Source organism: Poecile atricapillus, chromosome 2 (assembly GCF_030490865.1).
Source record: "Poecile atricapillus isolate bPoeAtr1 chromosome 2, bPoeAtr1.hap1, whole genome shotgun sequence".
NCBI lineage: Eukaryota > Metazoa > Chordata > Aves > Passeriformes > Paridae > Poecile > Poecile atricapillus.
The window spans coordinates 61,261,611-61,278,527 of NC_081250.1; the positions used below are offsets into that span (position 1 = coordinate 61,261,611).

The 16,917-nt window shown below is 41.0% G+C and overlaps 1 protein-coding gene across 1 annotated transcript in view; it reads left to right on the forward strand.

Moving 5' to 3' along the window:
- MBOAT1 (membrane bound O-acyltransferase domain containing 1) overlaps positions 1–16,917 on the forward strand; it is a 56,027-nt gene that overhangs the window by 29,136 nt on the left and 9,974 nt on the right. The window contains exons 5-8 of the mRNA XM_058833422.1: positions 7,824–7,879; positions 10,107–10,161; positions 12,862–13,045; positions 14,692–14,884. Coding sequence (XP_058689405.1) covers positions 7,824–7,879; positions 10,107–10,161; positions 12,862–13,045; positions 14,692–14,884 — 488 coding nt within the window. The remainder of the gene's footprint in view (positions 1–7,823; positions 7,880–10,106; positions 10,162–12,861; positions 13,046–14,691; positions 14,885–16,917) is intronic.

Here is a 16,917-nt window from a genome sequence, read left to right on the forward strand (position 1 = left end):
GCATAACCCTTCTGAAGTGTGCTTGCAAATATGTGCAAATTTGCAAATTTTTGGGGCATTTTTAGTAAAAGTTGGTTGTGCTATTTGTTTGGAGCCCTCCCATTTTGAGAACAGAGCTTGTAAAATGCAGGTAGAGATGGTGAGAACAAGGTAACTTCTGAGTCATATCTTAAGTAAACTGGAAAGTGAAAGATCAAGCTGTGGCACATCACTTCCAGGCTACGAAATAAGAAGGGACTTCTTACCTGCTGGTGACTAGTTAGTTCTTAATTCCTAAAAAGGGAAGGTTTGGTCACTCAGTCCCACAGTCAGAGCTGCATTCAAGCTCCTTGCAGCTATATCCTGATTTAAGAGTTTTTCATGTATTGCATAGTACTTAAGGAAAAACTTGTGTTTTTTTTAAAATGACTGCCGGGTTTTAAGGAAAACAATTTCCAGCTTGCTGCGCTTCAGTTTTAATTTATTTTTAAAAATGTGTATGTATTTTATCAAATTTCTTTTGGTTATATTATTTCTCAAATATGTGGTGATATAATTTAGGAATTTTCTCTTTACTACTTCCTCAAAAATCCTATTTGTTTTTGAATGCTAACTGTACAGTAATTTAATCCTGTGCTTCCACCTTAATTGAAATCAATCTTTGAGAGAAACATGCATGTTTTATTTTGCTTGGTTTGCCATGGCATTTGTACGTTGTACCTGGAAAAACTAAATCCTAACTCTTTCTCTCATTTCTTCTTCTTTATGCTAAGAGGATTATGCTGGTAAGTTGCCTGCCTATACAACTTAATAAAAACAGTAATAATATCATACAGTTTGTGTTTTCTCCCTTTGTATCACAGGCTCAGATTGAGTATAGCAATATGATATATATATATATAATAATATATGGCTTTAAGGAAAATTAGTTTAAAATAAGGAATCTTGATTCTGATTTATGGAAAATAGTAATAGGTAAGGTTTCAGTCTAGTAAGCTTCATGACCAAATGCCAGATGCACATGATCATCCAGAAAAAATTCAGAAGGTATGGAACTTGTGTCTGTTTCAATCCTTTGCTTGATTAGGGCCATAGAGCTTTTCAGTTTCCTCTTTGAATTCTTGCAGTGTCTGAGCAAAATTTCCTAATATTGCAGGCTATTCAGTGAAATGTCAGAGACTGGTTGTGCATATGGGAGTTTCTTTCATATGTGAGTAGTGGCTGAGAGAGCTGGGGTTGTTTAGCCTGGAGAGCAGGAGGGGCCTTATCACTCTACAAGTGCTTGAAAGGAGGTTGTAGCAAGGCAGGGGTGAGTCACTTTTCCAATATAACAAGAGACAGGACAAGAGGAAATGGCCTCAGGTTACACCAGGAGAGGTTTAGATTGGATTTTAGGAAAAGTTTCTTCATGGAAAGTATTTCCAAACATTAGAACAGGCTGCCCAGAGAAGTGGTAGAGTCACCATCCCTGAAAGTGTTCAAAAAATATGCAGTTATGGCACTTGGAGATATGGTTTAGTGGTGAAGATGGCAGTGCTGGATTAACAGCTGGACTCAATGATCCTAGAGGTCTTCTCTAGTCTTAATGATTCTATGATTCTTGCTGCCACTCCTTACAGGAGAGAAACTCAGTTTGTGAAGATCACCACACCCACTGGCACAGTTTTCAATCTTCTATGGCCTTAGAGAGACCATAGCTGAAGTATCTGAGAGACTTGAGGGGTTTTCCTCCTCACGTGTCAAATCAGTAGATCATTCACAAGTGCTTTGGTGGACACCACTCTCCAGACACCACCTTTGTGTTCGCCCTATCCCAAATGCAGAGCAGCAGCAGCAGCATTCTCAGCAAACCTCCTAGAAAAGGATGACCACTGGGAGATCCCTCTAAAAAAGCCATATATATAAGCAGATGCTTCAGTAACAAGTGTCACTTCAGGCAGTGAATTTTTACTGGGTGATTAGTGCTTTGTTGCTGTTTTTCTCCTCTCTCAGGGGCTTTTAGTTTCAACCACAAAAGGAAGGAATAAAAGTACAGCAACCGTTTTTCACAAAGGAAATACATTTGCTGATGAAAGCAAAGATAGATGTATTCTGTTACCATGTTAAAACAAAGAGCAGAAATGTTGTCTGATCCTGCAAGTTCAGTTCGTTATTTTCATTTTCTTGTCTTCCAAACGTGTGACATGCAGTACATTGCTGCAGTGTCTGTTCCAGCAGTGCTTGGTGTGCAGCTGGTCCCAAGAGGCAGTGCAGCAGTGCAGGTGCAGGGTGAGTAAGGGGGGGGTCAGTCTGTTTTCCATGCCTCTTTGCGGCTTTGCTGCTCAGCTGGGTGCTTGTCCCCTGGAAGCAGCCCTGAGATCACTTACCATTGGATGTGCAGGAGCCCTGCAAGAACTGCCGTGTGGGAACTAGGCAGAATTCAAGCAGGCAAGCACTACTAGAGAACTCCATGCGTCTAGTACATCCCTGGACACTTCTCCAGAAGTAAACACTCTTTTAAGTGAAATGTTTCTACCATGAGGGCTTAAGAAATACTGCTTGGGAGCTTTCACACACACACAGAAAAAGACAACACATCACATGAAGGAAATTGTAAGTTGCTTTGAGGGTGGCGAGTGTGTTTAGTGAAGTGTTTTTCCTCTGATATACTCTGATGTACTTCTTCCTCTTACTGTTGAAAGCAAAAGTACGAGCCGACTGCCAGCTTGGCCATCCCCTTGTCAGCAATGGTTACTGTCACAGCAGGGTGTGACTGTGTGAACTTCTTGTCACGGCTTCAGCGCTGCATAGGTAACCCTGAAATAAATGTTCTCTGTTTTGGAGTCTTGTCTGCCATGAGCCTTTTGACTCCACCTCCTCTCTTAGTGAAATCAGGTCAGTGGAAACTATTTCTAGCAAGCGTGTGCCAGACTTCTCCATGGGATTACCTAAGGTCAAGCAGACTGTGCTTGGAAAACGTCTTTTCTCTCGTAAGCATCGAAGCCTGCTCAGTGCAGAAGCCAGCCTGTGATGAGGTGAGGACCCTCACAGCAGCCTACAAACAAAACACCTTTACTTCCACTGGCCTGTGCTTCTGGCAAATTTATTGCATTGGGGAAAGCTGTATTTAAAAAATATATTAACTGATATGTTTTCATTTGGAAGGTTTATTTAGGGGAGTAAACCCCTCTATTGAGCATTCTCTGTAAATGGTTGCATCTTAGTCTTGTGCTATTTTTCAAGGCATCTAACATGAGGTAAACAAAAATCCAAAGCTGTCTATACCTTCTGTTAGATACCTTGAAAATAAAAATGTCCCTGGGTCAATTTCTTAATTTTTTTATTATTTTTTTTCATTAGAAGTTGGATACTATGGTTTGTATGTAAGAGGTACTGTGCAGCTACAACATAAGATTAAACTCATAGCCAATAAATAAAACATGGGAAGGGAGGTGAAATCACACTGCACATAAATCAGATTCTGGGTTTCTGTGGTAGTTTGTAACTGTAGTGCTTAATAGGACAAGTGGAGAGGGTGTGGAATCACCACTCAGCATGTGGCTACAAAGCAATCGGTAGGTGTTCAAATGTGATGGATTCCAAGTTGTTTAGGCTTCTAAATGTGGTTTATTTCAAATTCTTCCTTCCTAGGGATAAATCTTTGTGCTTCATTTTTAAGTACAAGTGTAGTAGGTAGATTTTCTTCTTAAATTCAACTTAATTGTTCCCCTCCAAACACCTGTGCATCACAAAATCTGGAAGTAAGAAAAGGGATTGTGAGTTTTATAGTTCTGTTAACTTCCCTTCTTATTTTTAGCACTATTGGCTTTTTCCAGTAGAGCTTAAGGTTTAAAGGAGTATCATGTTGGAAACAGTTGACTATATACGATATGGCGCTGTATTTAATGTATTAACTTACTTAATGTTTTATTGCTGTTTAAAGTTAGAGCTTGCCTGAAAGGCTGGATAGAAATGGCAATTCAATACTCTGGTATTTCAAAGTTTTAATAATCAAAACTCACATGTTTAGGAATTTATGATTCTTCCTTCCCCCCTCCCCACCTTTAAGAGAGAGTTCCAGTAATGCCATTGTTTTTTGTTCTCTGCCTTTTCCTGCAGCAAAGACATGGTCCCGTTGAGGTCAAGTCAGTGAGAAATGGTGGGCAGGAGGAGAGGAGGGAGGAAGATGCTCCTTGTTCCCCTGAAACATTGCTTGCCCTTTGTGTGAAGTGTTGACTGATACCCAACACTTATCTTGTGAAAGCAAAGTTTCCACCTTCCTGAGTAGGGTAGAGAAGAGATCACAGAATCATTTAGGTTGAAGTCATCAAGTCCATCTTATGACCAATCACTGAGTGCCACAACTAGTCGTTCCTTAAACACCTCCAGGGACAGTGACTCCACCACCTCCCTGAGAAGACCATTCCAAGGTCTAATCACTCTTTCTGTAAAAAATCTCCTTGGATGTCTAACCTAAATCTCCTCTGGTGCAGCTCAAGAGGTGAGAACGACTCCCACCTGCCTACACCCTCAGGCAGTTGTAGAGAGTGATAAGGTCTCTCCTGAGCCTCTTTTCTCCAGACTAAATGATCCTAGCTCCCTCATTCACTTAGCACTGGACTTGTGCTTCAGACCCTTCCCCAGCTCCATTGCTTTTCTCTGGACATGTTGCAGCCTCTCAGTGTCCTCTGAATTGAACTGAGCACAGCACTCAAGGTGTGGCCTCACCAGTGCTGAGTACAGGGGACAATCCACCACCCTGCTCCCGCTGGCCACACTATTGTTGATGTAGACCAGGATGCCATTGGCCTTTTGGCCATCTGGGCACTGCTGGCTCTTGTTCAGCCAGCCATTGACCAGCATCCCCCAGGTCCTTTTCTGCTGGCCACTTTCCAGCCACTGTGGAAAATATGTACGACATTTAATATGATGATGTCAGGAAGGAGAACAGGAGGTATCTAATGAACTTTGTGTCTCTCCTTCCCACTTGCCTTGTCAGACACGTCACTTTTGCTGTACCTTGTCTCCTCTGGAGATGGGATTTGAAGGAGACAGACTCTCCATCTTCTCTGATTAAAGTGCAGGGAAGGTTGACTTGTTCTGCTGTCTTACAATGTGTCACCAATGAGGCAATGAATTCCTAATATAGATGAGGAGAACCTCTCTCCTCTGTGTTTATATGTAGCATGACTTCAGTGCAGGCTTTACTCCTGCTGCCCTTGGATTGTTTGCATTTTGGTTCTCTCTGGTTTACCATGGGGGCCTTGTCTAAGACAAGTGTCTAAATTTAGACACTTGAAGTCATACGGTTTTGGCTCATAGCCTGAGGTTTAAAGTTACCCACTTCAATATTGGCGTGAAGTGCTTGCCATAAGAAACATATGCAACAAATTGAAGCAATTTGAAACAAGTGTTAATGTTCCCCCATAAAGCTAGAAAGGTCAAACACTGTCAAAATAAAAATTTGTGTTTATTGCAGTAAAACGGTTTGGTTCAGTGACAGCCTCTGTGTCTCCTAAGGATTAAAAAAAATCTGCCTTTTCATATGCTTAAAGGATTAGGATTTATGTGTCTTTGAAAGCAACGCTAAATTTTGTCTGGGAAAATCTACTTTGAGAAACAGGATGTTGAAGATAATGGTAAAAACAGCTTATAAATCACTTTTCTTGAAAGATTAATTGGAATAAAGTTTAGAATGACTATTTGACAATGTTGCTGGAAGGTGAAAAGTCATTGTTGAATTTGTCCATTCCTTATCTACTACCAGTGGTCTAGGTAACCCCAGAAGAGCTGCTGTACTCTCTGTAACCCTCTGTTACAATTGTATTCAAATTCTGTGTGTATTTAAGCCTATTCTGAATTTTTTGTGCAAACTTTTTTTTATTGTCATTTCAAGTAGGGACTTCTGAAATGATAAAAACAGTTGCTGACTGAGTAATTGGCTGATATTGCGTGTTCTGGTTTTAGGTAGAAAATGCAAATTACCCACACAGAATTACTTGTGGACTCTTGAAAAAGATCAACCATATTAAGTGTTAAAAAAAAGACCACTCAGAATGAAAGAATGTCTTTTGCCAGTATTTGTGTGTTTACCATGCCCAGCCTATGAATTATCTTGAGAATCTGTTTGATTTATATTAGTGGGATAATCAGCTTGTAAACAGTTTATCTTCACCATTGAGTTTACATTTGATTGCTACCAGGGGTCAATTTAGTTAAGGATGATCCAGAATATCTTGAAAATCTCTGTAGAACATAAGTATTTGATTGTTGTTTTAGACAGAGACATAGCTGAATTTAAGTTCCACTTTTTTTTTCTTTACTTGAGAAATCTGTGGGACAGCCACAGTGCTTGAGCTAAAAAAAAAACAACCTCAACCTTTTTCTTTAATTGTGTTCAGAAAATATATTACAATAGTTAAAATGAACAGCTGTAATGTTTGGTTTAATCATCCATGACTCTTAAAAAAGTTCCATATACTGGCCAAACTGTGTAAATAGTTAAATAAATGTGTACAAACTCAAGTTTTCATTTCCAGGTAGAAGACATCATTTGTGTTCAAACAGAAACTCCCATCTGGTTAAAGTTTTTAATTTATTCTCAAATGGAGAAATAAACCATTGTATTAATCCTCAGCGAAGGACAGATCTCTTTTCTGGAACTGGTTTTACACACAATCATCACAACTAAGGCTTTTAAAATAGTGGTGTATCCTCATCACTCATTCCCATCTCATGGCTACTGTGGCTGTGAGACATCTGGGCACCCTGTGCCAGTGTCCCAGTGGCAGAGAGATGGGGAGAAGCAGTGTGAGCAGATACTCATCCCTTGCTTTTTGCCTGCCATGGGTCCTTCCAGTTTGCAGATGTTCAGCACCAGGTTTTGTGTTTAAGGCACCACGGCTGATGGAGGAAGTGGTCAGCTGTCCCCATGGTTTTCCTCCCATCTTTCCTTTTATCTTCCTCTAAATGCTGTTGGCTGTGCCCTTTATCCTTGTGGGAACCAGCTCTTGATGCCACTGAGCTGAGTTTAGTCTTTTTCCCCCATTCCTTAGTTGCATCAGCTCACATTTGCCTTCGGTGCCAGGAAGCTCTGGATATGGGAAATATGAGTGACCCTACTGGGAACAGTGGCTATTCCTATGCTGCATGCTTAGCTGGCACCAAAGCTGCTGGGTGGCTGCAAGCCTGGCTCAGGTACAACCAGCTCCTGTTTCCAGGGGCTCCAGATCCCACATGCCCATACACTCCCAGCTGAATGGTGTATCTTGTACAGGCTGTTCATAACACAGATGCGTGGCCAAGAAGCAAGTGGGAAACTGCTGTGCTGACAGCTCTTCTGGTATTTGCACACAGTCCTAATTGATAGAGCTATTCATGTGGGGAAATAAGCATCTGTATCTGCAGAGTCAACATTTTTTTAGGGCACTGAGGAGACAGACAATAGGAGTGTAACAGTAAGAAGAGCCAGAGTTGGGTTACAGCAGCACTGCTGTATTCTAGTGTTGCATTGTATGGGGCTTCAATTTGGTCTTTGCCTGAAAGGAAGCCCAGTGGGCTGCAGAAGCTGGTATGTCCTGATGGTGTGATTTCTTCTGAACTACAATTTGCACTGCTACACGATAGGGAGACATAAAATAAGGCTTTGTGTGCACTTAGCAATTAAAAATTCCAGTGCAAGTTACTGTGGGGTTGTTTTGAACCCAATTGTCTTATGCCTGAGCTCCTCCTTCAGCTTTAATTGGATGTTTTCCACTTGTTGCTAATACAGCTATGCATTTTAAAGGCATAAAGGCATTCAGTGAGAAAGTTGGGAATAATTTGTATTACAAGACATGTAACTGTTGTTTCTGTCTTTGTTGTAGTCCGCTGATGATAATTACACAGAAGATCACAACACTTGCATGCCAGCTACATGATGGTAAGAAAAGGAATCCCTTCCCATGTCCTGAAGACAGCCTTTTTATTCTGCATTCTGTGGCTGATTTATGGAGTGAATGAATGTAGTTCAGTGAGTTGTTCCAAATGAAGAAGAAAAACGCTTTGTGGAGGAAAATGAGAAACTTAAAGCTTTGATCAGTTTTTAGGATCAAACTGTCTTTGCAATATCAGAGACAACTGTTTTCTCCTTTGGGTATTCTGCTTCCTTGGGGCAAATTTGGATTTTAGCTAACAGTATTTCATACCAGTATCTCCTGTTTAGATGCTACAGTGCATCTCCATTAAATTCGCTGAAGCTGCTACTGATTCTCAGAAGTCAAGGGTTGTGTTTGATACATAGGTTCAGTCATTAATGTTAATTTAGCAAAAAAATATGCTAGCAGTGATGTATTCAGTGGTAATATACTCCATGAGCTGTGAGAGATAGAATTCAGTAGCTTTTTCCCAGTGCAGAGAGAAGCACAGTTGCAAGCAAAATAACATTGTCTTCAGTCTTGTGCTGTGCTGTGACAAAGAGCACTATTATTTCCCAGTAAAACGCCTGTGTCTAGTACAGTGCAAAGGCTAAAAATGTCAGTTGTCATTAGCAGCATTATTGCTCTAGCCTACTGATGTTGCAGTGCGAATTTCTCATGGTCTGAGGCCCACTGCCTTACAAGCTGTGGGTGACTGAGTAAGTGCCTTGCTACAGAGCTGTTGTGAGCAAGGATTTAGGTGATGGTCACACGGTGGTTTGGCATTGTTTGCAAGCCAGGTTTGCACAAGAGAATCTAATGCTTTTAGCTGGCTATAATAGGTACAGCTGGAAGCTTGGCTAATTGACCATGCTGTTGGCATTCCTGTTGCTGAGCTTCTCTGCTTCTGTGAGTTGAGTCAGCTCAGGTATTGCTGCAATTCCACAGCAGTGTGCAGCTGAGGATCACACCTAGGATGTCGAAGGAAAATGAACAGTCAGAAAACAAAAAGACAACAGCAGAGGCAGAAGCTTTTTAAACAGACCAGAAATCCTACAGATTAATGATGGTAGAAAAGGTTCATTACATTGCAAACATCCATATATGGAGTTGATCAAATGAGGGCAGCTTGCAGTTCAAGCATCAGTGGCAAATTTCTATTTGTAAAAATTTAACGTGACAAATTTCTATTTGTAAAAATTTAACACAGCTGTCTTTAAATAGAAACAGAGGAACAAAATACCCAGTCCTTTAAGTAATTAAGTGCTAATTGTTTCTCTGAAATTCAGGTCCTCCCAGTATTTAGAAACTGAAACAGTGGAGAGAGAATGGAAATGAGCAGTTTATCAGCAGTCGTTTTAGGATGTGGGTCCTGTGTGTGTATTGGTAATTAAGGCCAGTATGTTTAGAACAGTAATGTCAATTGGAGCCAAGTCCCTGATCTTTTTGGGCTGTGCACATGCTCCACATCGAGTGCTGTGACTCATCCCATTTAGTCCTGCTGAAGCCACTGGGATTCTCTGCAGTATGTGCAGCTAAAGCTTTAGGGTGAAGGTTTTGAGTCTTGTGCTATAAGCAGCATTTGTTTACCACTGGCTGTGATACAAGATTTTTCTATCGTTTCCCTGGGACATTGGGTCTGTGCGCTACCTCTGGCCCCAAAGGTCTTGTGCACTCAACAGGAGGTTACCCTTCCAGTCTGGACCTTGTACAATTCCAGATTATTACTGATGTGTGTGTTTAGGCTTGCTCCAGCAGCAGGCAGCTGGGCTGCTTGTTCACACCAGTGGAGCTTCTGTTCCCTGAGTGCCTGTTTCCCTTCCCCTGCCCACTCCTCCTGCTGTGAAATGCTCCATTTCTCACCAAAGAGCCAGCGGGTGGCTTGTGCTTAAATGAGCTAGCAGCTTCTGGCAGCAGAGGTTTTTCCAGCCCAGGACAGTCTGTAGAGGCTGTTGGGGGTCGCCGCCAGTTGGTGGCATTGCCACTTCCATTGTGTGTGTGGGAATGCTATGGCTGCTCTTCCTGACAGTGTAGCCAGGGTGAGAAAGGGGGAATGAGGTAAGGAACTGGGTAAAGAGGTAGAGTAGAACTTGACGTAGAAGTTAGGCATTGAGATGTATTAAAACCACCTGTGACAAAGAGATTTTGAAATTATGGCTTTAGAAATTTATTTGTGGGGTGCAAGCATAACGTTTTGGGAATATCTTTTACTGTTTGTATTTTGGAAAGATCTAATGTGACTTTTCTTTCCAGGAATAGGGCGACAAGCTGAGGAACTCACTGCTGAGCAAAATCGGCTTGCTGTAAAGTAAGGATGTTATTCTCTTAGTGATGTGAGTCTAATTTTTTCCAAAGAAGTTGAATGTTTAGGTTGTTTGTTATTTGTTGGTTTTTTAGGGGTTTTTTTCATTGCAATGTCAGGAACAGCATAGTGGCACAGCAGTGAAAGTATTTCCTGCTGCTTTCCAGTCCATGAGATGCCAAAAATCCTACATGCTTCTTCTATTTGCTTGAGCAGTTTTGTTTTTGTAATACTGCTGTCATTGCCCTCCTTACACAAACACACCTTCTCCATTAAATTCTTTATTTCTTCAGTACAGGACTTCTGCCTTTACCCTGTACTGGTCAGTAAAGCATTGAAGTACTTGGTAATATCTCATTGACTTAAATATATACTCCACATGCAACAGAACAAGTCTTTGCTGAATTAACTCTTTTAAATTCAGGCTAAGACTATACTATACAGACTTGTTGGCTGTTATCTTCATCTGATCTGCCATGTGTTATTTTTCCAAGTAAATACTCCTCATCTGTCAACAATTCCCTGCATAGTAAAAATCCATTTTGATTTGAGTCTGACACTTCAAGTGCTGCTTTTCTTCTCCACAATTTTTGAATGCTGGACTTTATTTCTTTTGGTCTCCCTCCATAATGTTAATACTTCTAGTTCTTCACACTCTCATTTTTCAAATGGAGAGAGCACTTCCTTGAGCCCCCTTTTTTTTCCTAATTTGCCTCTCAATACAAGTGCAACATGGAGATGAATTTGTTGGGGTTTTTTTTGTTTTGCTTTTTTTTTAATGAAGAATTAGTGTTCCAGAATTACTCTTAGAACCATCACTACTTTTCACCATGATATGTTTGTTTAAGTCCAAGGAAATTATTTCCTTCATTTCCAAGGTAGAAGATTCAGCCATCAGAAAATCTGCCTATGAGCTTCAGAAAGTAAGGGAGTCATTTCTTGAAAAGGAAAAATCTTGTAGGTAGCTGTTGGGAAAGGTGAAACAGGGAAACACACTCCAATAGGTAGCCTTGTATAACTTTGCTGTGACCCCACAGTGTCTGTTTTTAAAGCTCACAGCATGATTTTTAACTGCACTTGGCCCTTAATTCTAGTCAAATTCTCACCAAACAGGCTTGGGGTTTTTTTTTACAGTAGATGAGTTCATAATAGAAAAGAAGATGCAAATAGCTTAAGTGTCAGTGGCAGACAAGTCATAACTGAAGAGTTTTAAATCCCCTTTGGTAATACAGCCTTTTGTCTTCCCTCCTGTTCTTGGTCTGTTTTTGTTTCTCACTCATCCTCTGTACATTCCTTCGTGCACTGCTCATGTCTCCCCACCCAACCATGTGCAGAATCCAAGCTGAAACTAATGACTTTATTTTTAATCTTACTGTAGAGCTAGGAAGCCTGCATCATGGACCAGATTTTGCAGGACAGAAAGATGACCCTTACTCCAAATTGTTTGCTGCATCTTTCTGTGAAATGCTTTCACCAGAGAACATACCATTCAGGCAGTAACATCTACAATAATCAACAGGGTGAATGCAGAAAATCCTTGCTAATCTAACTGTTTATTCAAACTAATTCCACTTCAGAATAGAAGTAGGCAACAGAAAACGTTTAACTGTTGCTTAGTTTTTCTGCTAGAAATTTGTTTTAGTCTTAAAGAATTTTAAGTGTGTTTTGGTTATGTGTGTGCATCGGTGTCTTGGGCAGAAGAGCCCTCAAGCATTGTGCCCAAGTTTGTGTTCTCATCGGAGGGCTCCATGTTTACTTGAACGGTGACAATTAGGGCATTTGTGGAGAGCACTCACTCTAATGGAGTACAGAACACAGGGCACAATTTGGATGTTGGCCCTTTTTGCCACATAAAAACTGCGAGCCTCACAATTTATAAATTACACTACTGTTGAGAGGCCTTTGCATTTTTCTTTTTCCATCCTACTGATTTGTAGCAAGGACAGTGGATCTTCTTCATTTTACATCAAATGTACAACCCCAGAAGGAACTGGTGGCATATGCACTTGCAAAATGGAAAAAAATTAATATGAGACACTTTCTTTGACTTTCATCTTCAGCCATCTTTCAATTAATGTATTTTTTCCCTCCCTTAGTTCCTTTTCGTGTTCATGATGCAATACAGGGAATTGCTTCCTTTATTTGAACAGTAGGAAAGTGCTTTTTCATTCTCTTCCTGTATGTCTCATGTGACACTTCCCATTTTTTGAAAGGCTGGACTGAAGGGTGAGTGAGAGCTCCTCCCAGGACTTAGAGCCCTAGTTTTAGAGACTCCCTGCCCTGTGGTTTGTATAACAAGGCAGTATGGTCCCTGACATCCTGGACAGACGTCCAAAACCAATTACCAGATTCTCATTCCTGGTACTGCTGACCTGCCCAAAATGGGCAAATTTATTACTGTTTTTTAGCTAAAAAGTTCCCAAGATTACAGCTTTTCAAATCATTAGCATTAGTTCACCTGTAGTTTAAGCGTTTCCATGTTACCTTTGCTCTGACTGCCATCTACCAGACATCACCAGAATATAACAGGCAGTGTTTCGTCTTCCCAGAACAGATCTAGAGAGCTTTCAGCTGAGGAGAAAGGTGTAGGAGAGGTAGACAGTGCAACAGAAAGAATTGGTGAAAGCCTTTGCTGTGTTTTACCGTGTTTTGTTTTGTTTTGTTTTGTTTTTGTCTGCTCTGTTGTATGTGGCTGACTTTTTACAGGTCAAGACCTTCTTTACTGGAGTATTTAAGTTATCTCCTCAATTTTATGAGCATCATAGCAGGGCCTTGCAGCAATTACAAGGATTATATCGCCTTCATTGAAGGGAGGCATGTGCACATGAAACTGTTAGAAGTGAACTGGAAGCAGAAGGGTTATGACAGACTTCCTGATCCTTCTCCAACTGTAAGTTTTAAAATGACAAAGATTGATTGCAGGGGTCAGGAAAGTACAGCTTTGTACATGATTCTCATAATTAAAAGCTAAGAAGAAAAACCAGTTTTGAGTTATCTTGCCAGTAAAGGTTACAGTGAGTTTTTTCTGTGAGTGGCTGTTGTTTTTATCACAAGGTCAGGGGTGAAGGGACTAGTGAATTTGCCAAATGGGTTTGGCATGCAGAATGGGTTCGTTGTTAATGGGTGTTCTTTGGGCAGCAATGGGAATGGGCTGCAGGTTCTGACAATGACAAGATGCAGTTCAGCTCCAGACAGAAGAGGAAATGTCAGAAAAAACCAAAATAGTCAAATCTCCTCCATAGCGCAGGAAATGTTAGAAGTACATGAATCAGGGCTAGTCAGAAACTGTAGCCTGTCCAGGTGATTTGCAAGAGTATCTCACACACTTTAAGATGACTCAAGAAGTAATTTTTTCACGTAGTTTAAACACTAATTTTGTTTTATATTTTTCTAATATTACTTAAAACCTTCTTATAAAATAGCCTTTTTGTAAAGCAGGATAGTGTAGCATGAGGTCCAGATTTCTATCTCTTATCTTAAGGTGACATTGAATGTGTAGCTTTGTGAATGTGCGCAGAATGTCTCCTCTGAAGCTGAGCACGTTCTTTTGTATAATGATTCCTGTTGCACACAATTATCTTTCTACTGTCTCTAGTGTTGTTCTGTCTGATTTGCATTAGTCTGACTGAGGTCAGAACAATGCCTATATTGTGGAGGATTCACGTCAGGAGAAAGTATTAAAATCTGCATAAAAAACAATTTCACATTACTTTATTCCAGAATTTGGAGAACATATAAAAAGAGATCAAAATTCAAAAGGGTGAAAAAATACATGGTTGTTTCAATAGTCTATTGCATTTTTATTAGCCTTTTGAGAGCACGAGTCAATTTTCACATGATATCCAAGTGTCAGATTACTTTTTAATTACAACTGGATCAAGAAGGGTTTGCTCATGGTGTGCATTTGCAAACAATCTTTGAACGACTGCCGTGATTGTCAATAATGGTGTGTAGGAAGCTAGGGAGCTGGAATAGGAAACACTGTGGCAGAGCACATATCCTGTATCATGGGTACGAGTGTGCTGTAACAACATGATGCTTTTTGGACAAGTCATTTTTAGCAACACTTCTGGGTGGTAGCTGGGTAGTAAGACCTACTCTTGCACTGAGCATCAGTGCTTTTGGCTTCCAGGAGGACCCAGTCTTTAGTTCCAGGAGAGGACAGTGCATTTAGAGAAAACTTCTGCTTTCCACTGTAGGGCTTGGTTTATTTGCTTGCTTTCCCATTTTAGAATTTCTGCATGCTAATGTGGAGTCTGTCATGAGGTTCATCACTGATTTTGACTTGTCAGTGTTCTACCTAGCCATAGGTAGTTCAGTAAACCAAATTAAACTAGACGCAGTAAACAAATTTAAACTAGCTGTGACTCTGGCCTTTCCTTGGTCACCTCTTCTAAATTAATTAGTATCAACTTGGTTGCTAGCAACTTTAATGGTTCTTGAAGCCCATTGTTTTTGTATGTCATGAGCACTGCCTTGTTCTTCCCCTTAAGCAAATGTTTCTAATGAATGTTTTTCATTGTTTGTGCTTTTTAGGGAGCAGTGATGTACAAGCTGTGTATCACACTAGTATCTCTCATTTTATTCTTGACGCTTACCAAGAACTTTCCTATGGCATATATTATTGATAATGAATTTCTTGATAAAACTCCCTTCTTGTCAAGACTTGCTTACCTGTATGTTGTAACACAGGCAGCAAAACCAAAGTATTATTTTGCATGGACGTTGGGTAAGTCTGGCTACATTATATACCTTTGTGTGTAGCAAATAAGTTCTTAAACGGGGGAGGAGGTCTGAAACCTGGGATGGGGGGAAATAAAATTGTCCCTAGACCTCTAGTTCATGTGGGAGATGTGTTCCTTATGCAGTGGACCCAGTGCTTGTTGGGCAGTTTGTGCTGGGCCTTGATTCTAAAGCAGTGTTGGGTCCTGTATACACCTTGGCTTTAAGCAATCCAGAGGAGAGACTGGAGAACCATGGGGAGCAAAGGAAGTGTTGGGAAGGACTGAAATCTCTGCAAAAAAAAGGGAGAAGAGAAGTAAGAGTTCACTAAAGAGAGAAGCAAGTTTTTTAGGAGCCAGCTAGACTGGTGGTCAAAATAATAATTTTGCACTTTACCTTCTTCTTCTACAAGTCATGTTTCACCATCTATGTGTGAGGAGCCAAGTCCTTTAGGTCAGGCTGAAAATATCCCAGATTTTTTTGCTGGTGTTGCAAGACATTGTGTGTGTAGGGGACATCCTGGAAGTCCAGCAAGCAATGCGTGTACCTTGAAGCTGAGCAGGGTGTCACTGAGATAGGATGGAAATAGCCAAGGAGATTGATTGTGAGGCTGTGATTAAACTGCTGGGAATAAAACTGTCAGATTCAGGGAAGGCAGCCAGGACTGGCATGTGTGGGATTGGAAAGGCTTTGAGATAAAGAATGCCTTGCTCACAAACTTACTTTTGTGGAAACCAGTGTTAAATTGTTGCCTCCATTTTTTTCCTGGCATTATAGTTAACTGGAAGTCCATTATTAAAGAGATAAACTGAACTTGCGTTTATGACAAGATCAAGCTGCACGGGCTTTAGAAATGTCTTACAAATGAGGCAGTTCTCAGAAAAGTATGCCTTGCATAGTGGAGGGTGAGGCCTCCTCTATTCACATCCCAAATCCAGGCAGCAGAACAGCAGGCACTTTATCCCTTTTTTATCCTTCCCCAGTTCTGCTCCTGGTGGCATGGCCCAGGGCATTACAAAAGTGCCTGCTGGAATGGGCAATAAATGCTTCCTGTCCTCAGCGCAGGACAGGCATGCTATTGTGTGGGAGCTGCGTCGCCGGATTCCTCCAGATCCATGGAAAGAAAATTCTGCTTCTCGCTTTATTTGTGCTGAGTGCACGACTGCAAACCTAACTCTGAGCTGTCAGTGAAACCACTTTGAGTCCCCGACTGCCTCCATCCAAGGAGCTGTGAAAGCCATACACAGCCCAAGCTGTTCAAGCCTGCAGGGAGCAGGCACACCTCTGCGGAGCTTGTGGAGATTTGGGTTTTCTGAGCAGCTGGAGGGTGCACAGTTGAGATCTTTCCGTGCTTCACACCTTGCTCTGCAGACAGCAGCATGGGAAGCAAAAGGCCAAGGAGACTGCTGTATAATTATTGCTCATCCCATGATTGCTGGTTTCTTGGTTTTGGCAAGGAAACACTCATTATTTGGTCCCTCTACCCTTGGAGCAAGGAGGAGCAAATCCAGGAGTCCACTGCTCTGGGGGGATGATTATGTGCAGCTCCAGTCTCTGAGATTGGTCAGGAACCTGTGGGCCAACTTCAGGCAGGGTTGGTGTTTATTGTTTGAGGGTTTTTTAAACAGGGAGAAAATGAAAACATGGAGAGGTTTCTTTCCATCAGCAAAATCTATCTCATTAAGGAAAGTGGAAAACAAAGCAGAAAGTTTCAGATTAGAGAAAGTTGCTTGCTTATTTATTTATTTATTTATTTATTGTTAGTCTTGTTGCTTATAATTAGGTTCCCTCCCTAGTTTTGTGCACTAGGGCTTCTCCATGAGCTTGTGCCTGTACTCACAGCGTTTACAAAGTAAAATCAGTTTTCATTCTTGGGGAAGAAATGCTGACCTTTTTAAAGAGTAACCAGGCTTGTATTTTGTAAATGACCTAGAAGGAAAAGGCTTACTTGTATTTGCACTTCCCTTTTTCTTCCAATGATCCTCAGTGTTGGCTGCAACTAGTGAGCAAGAGACAATAATGAATTCTCCCTTCTGCTTT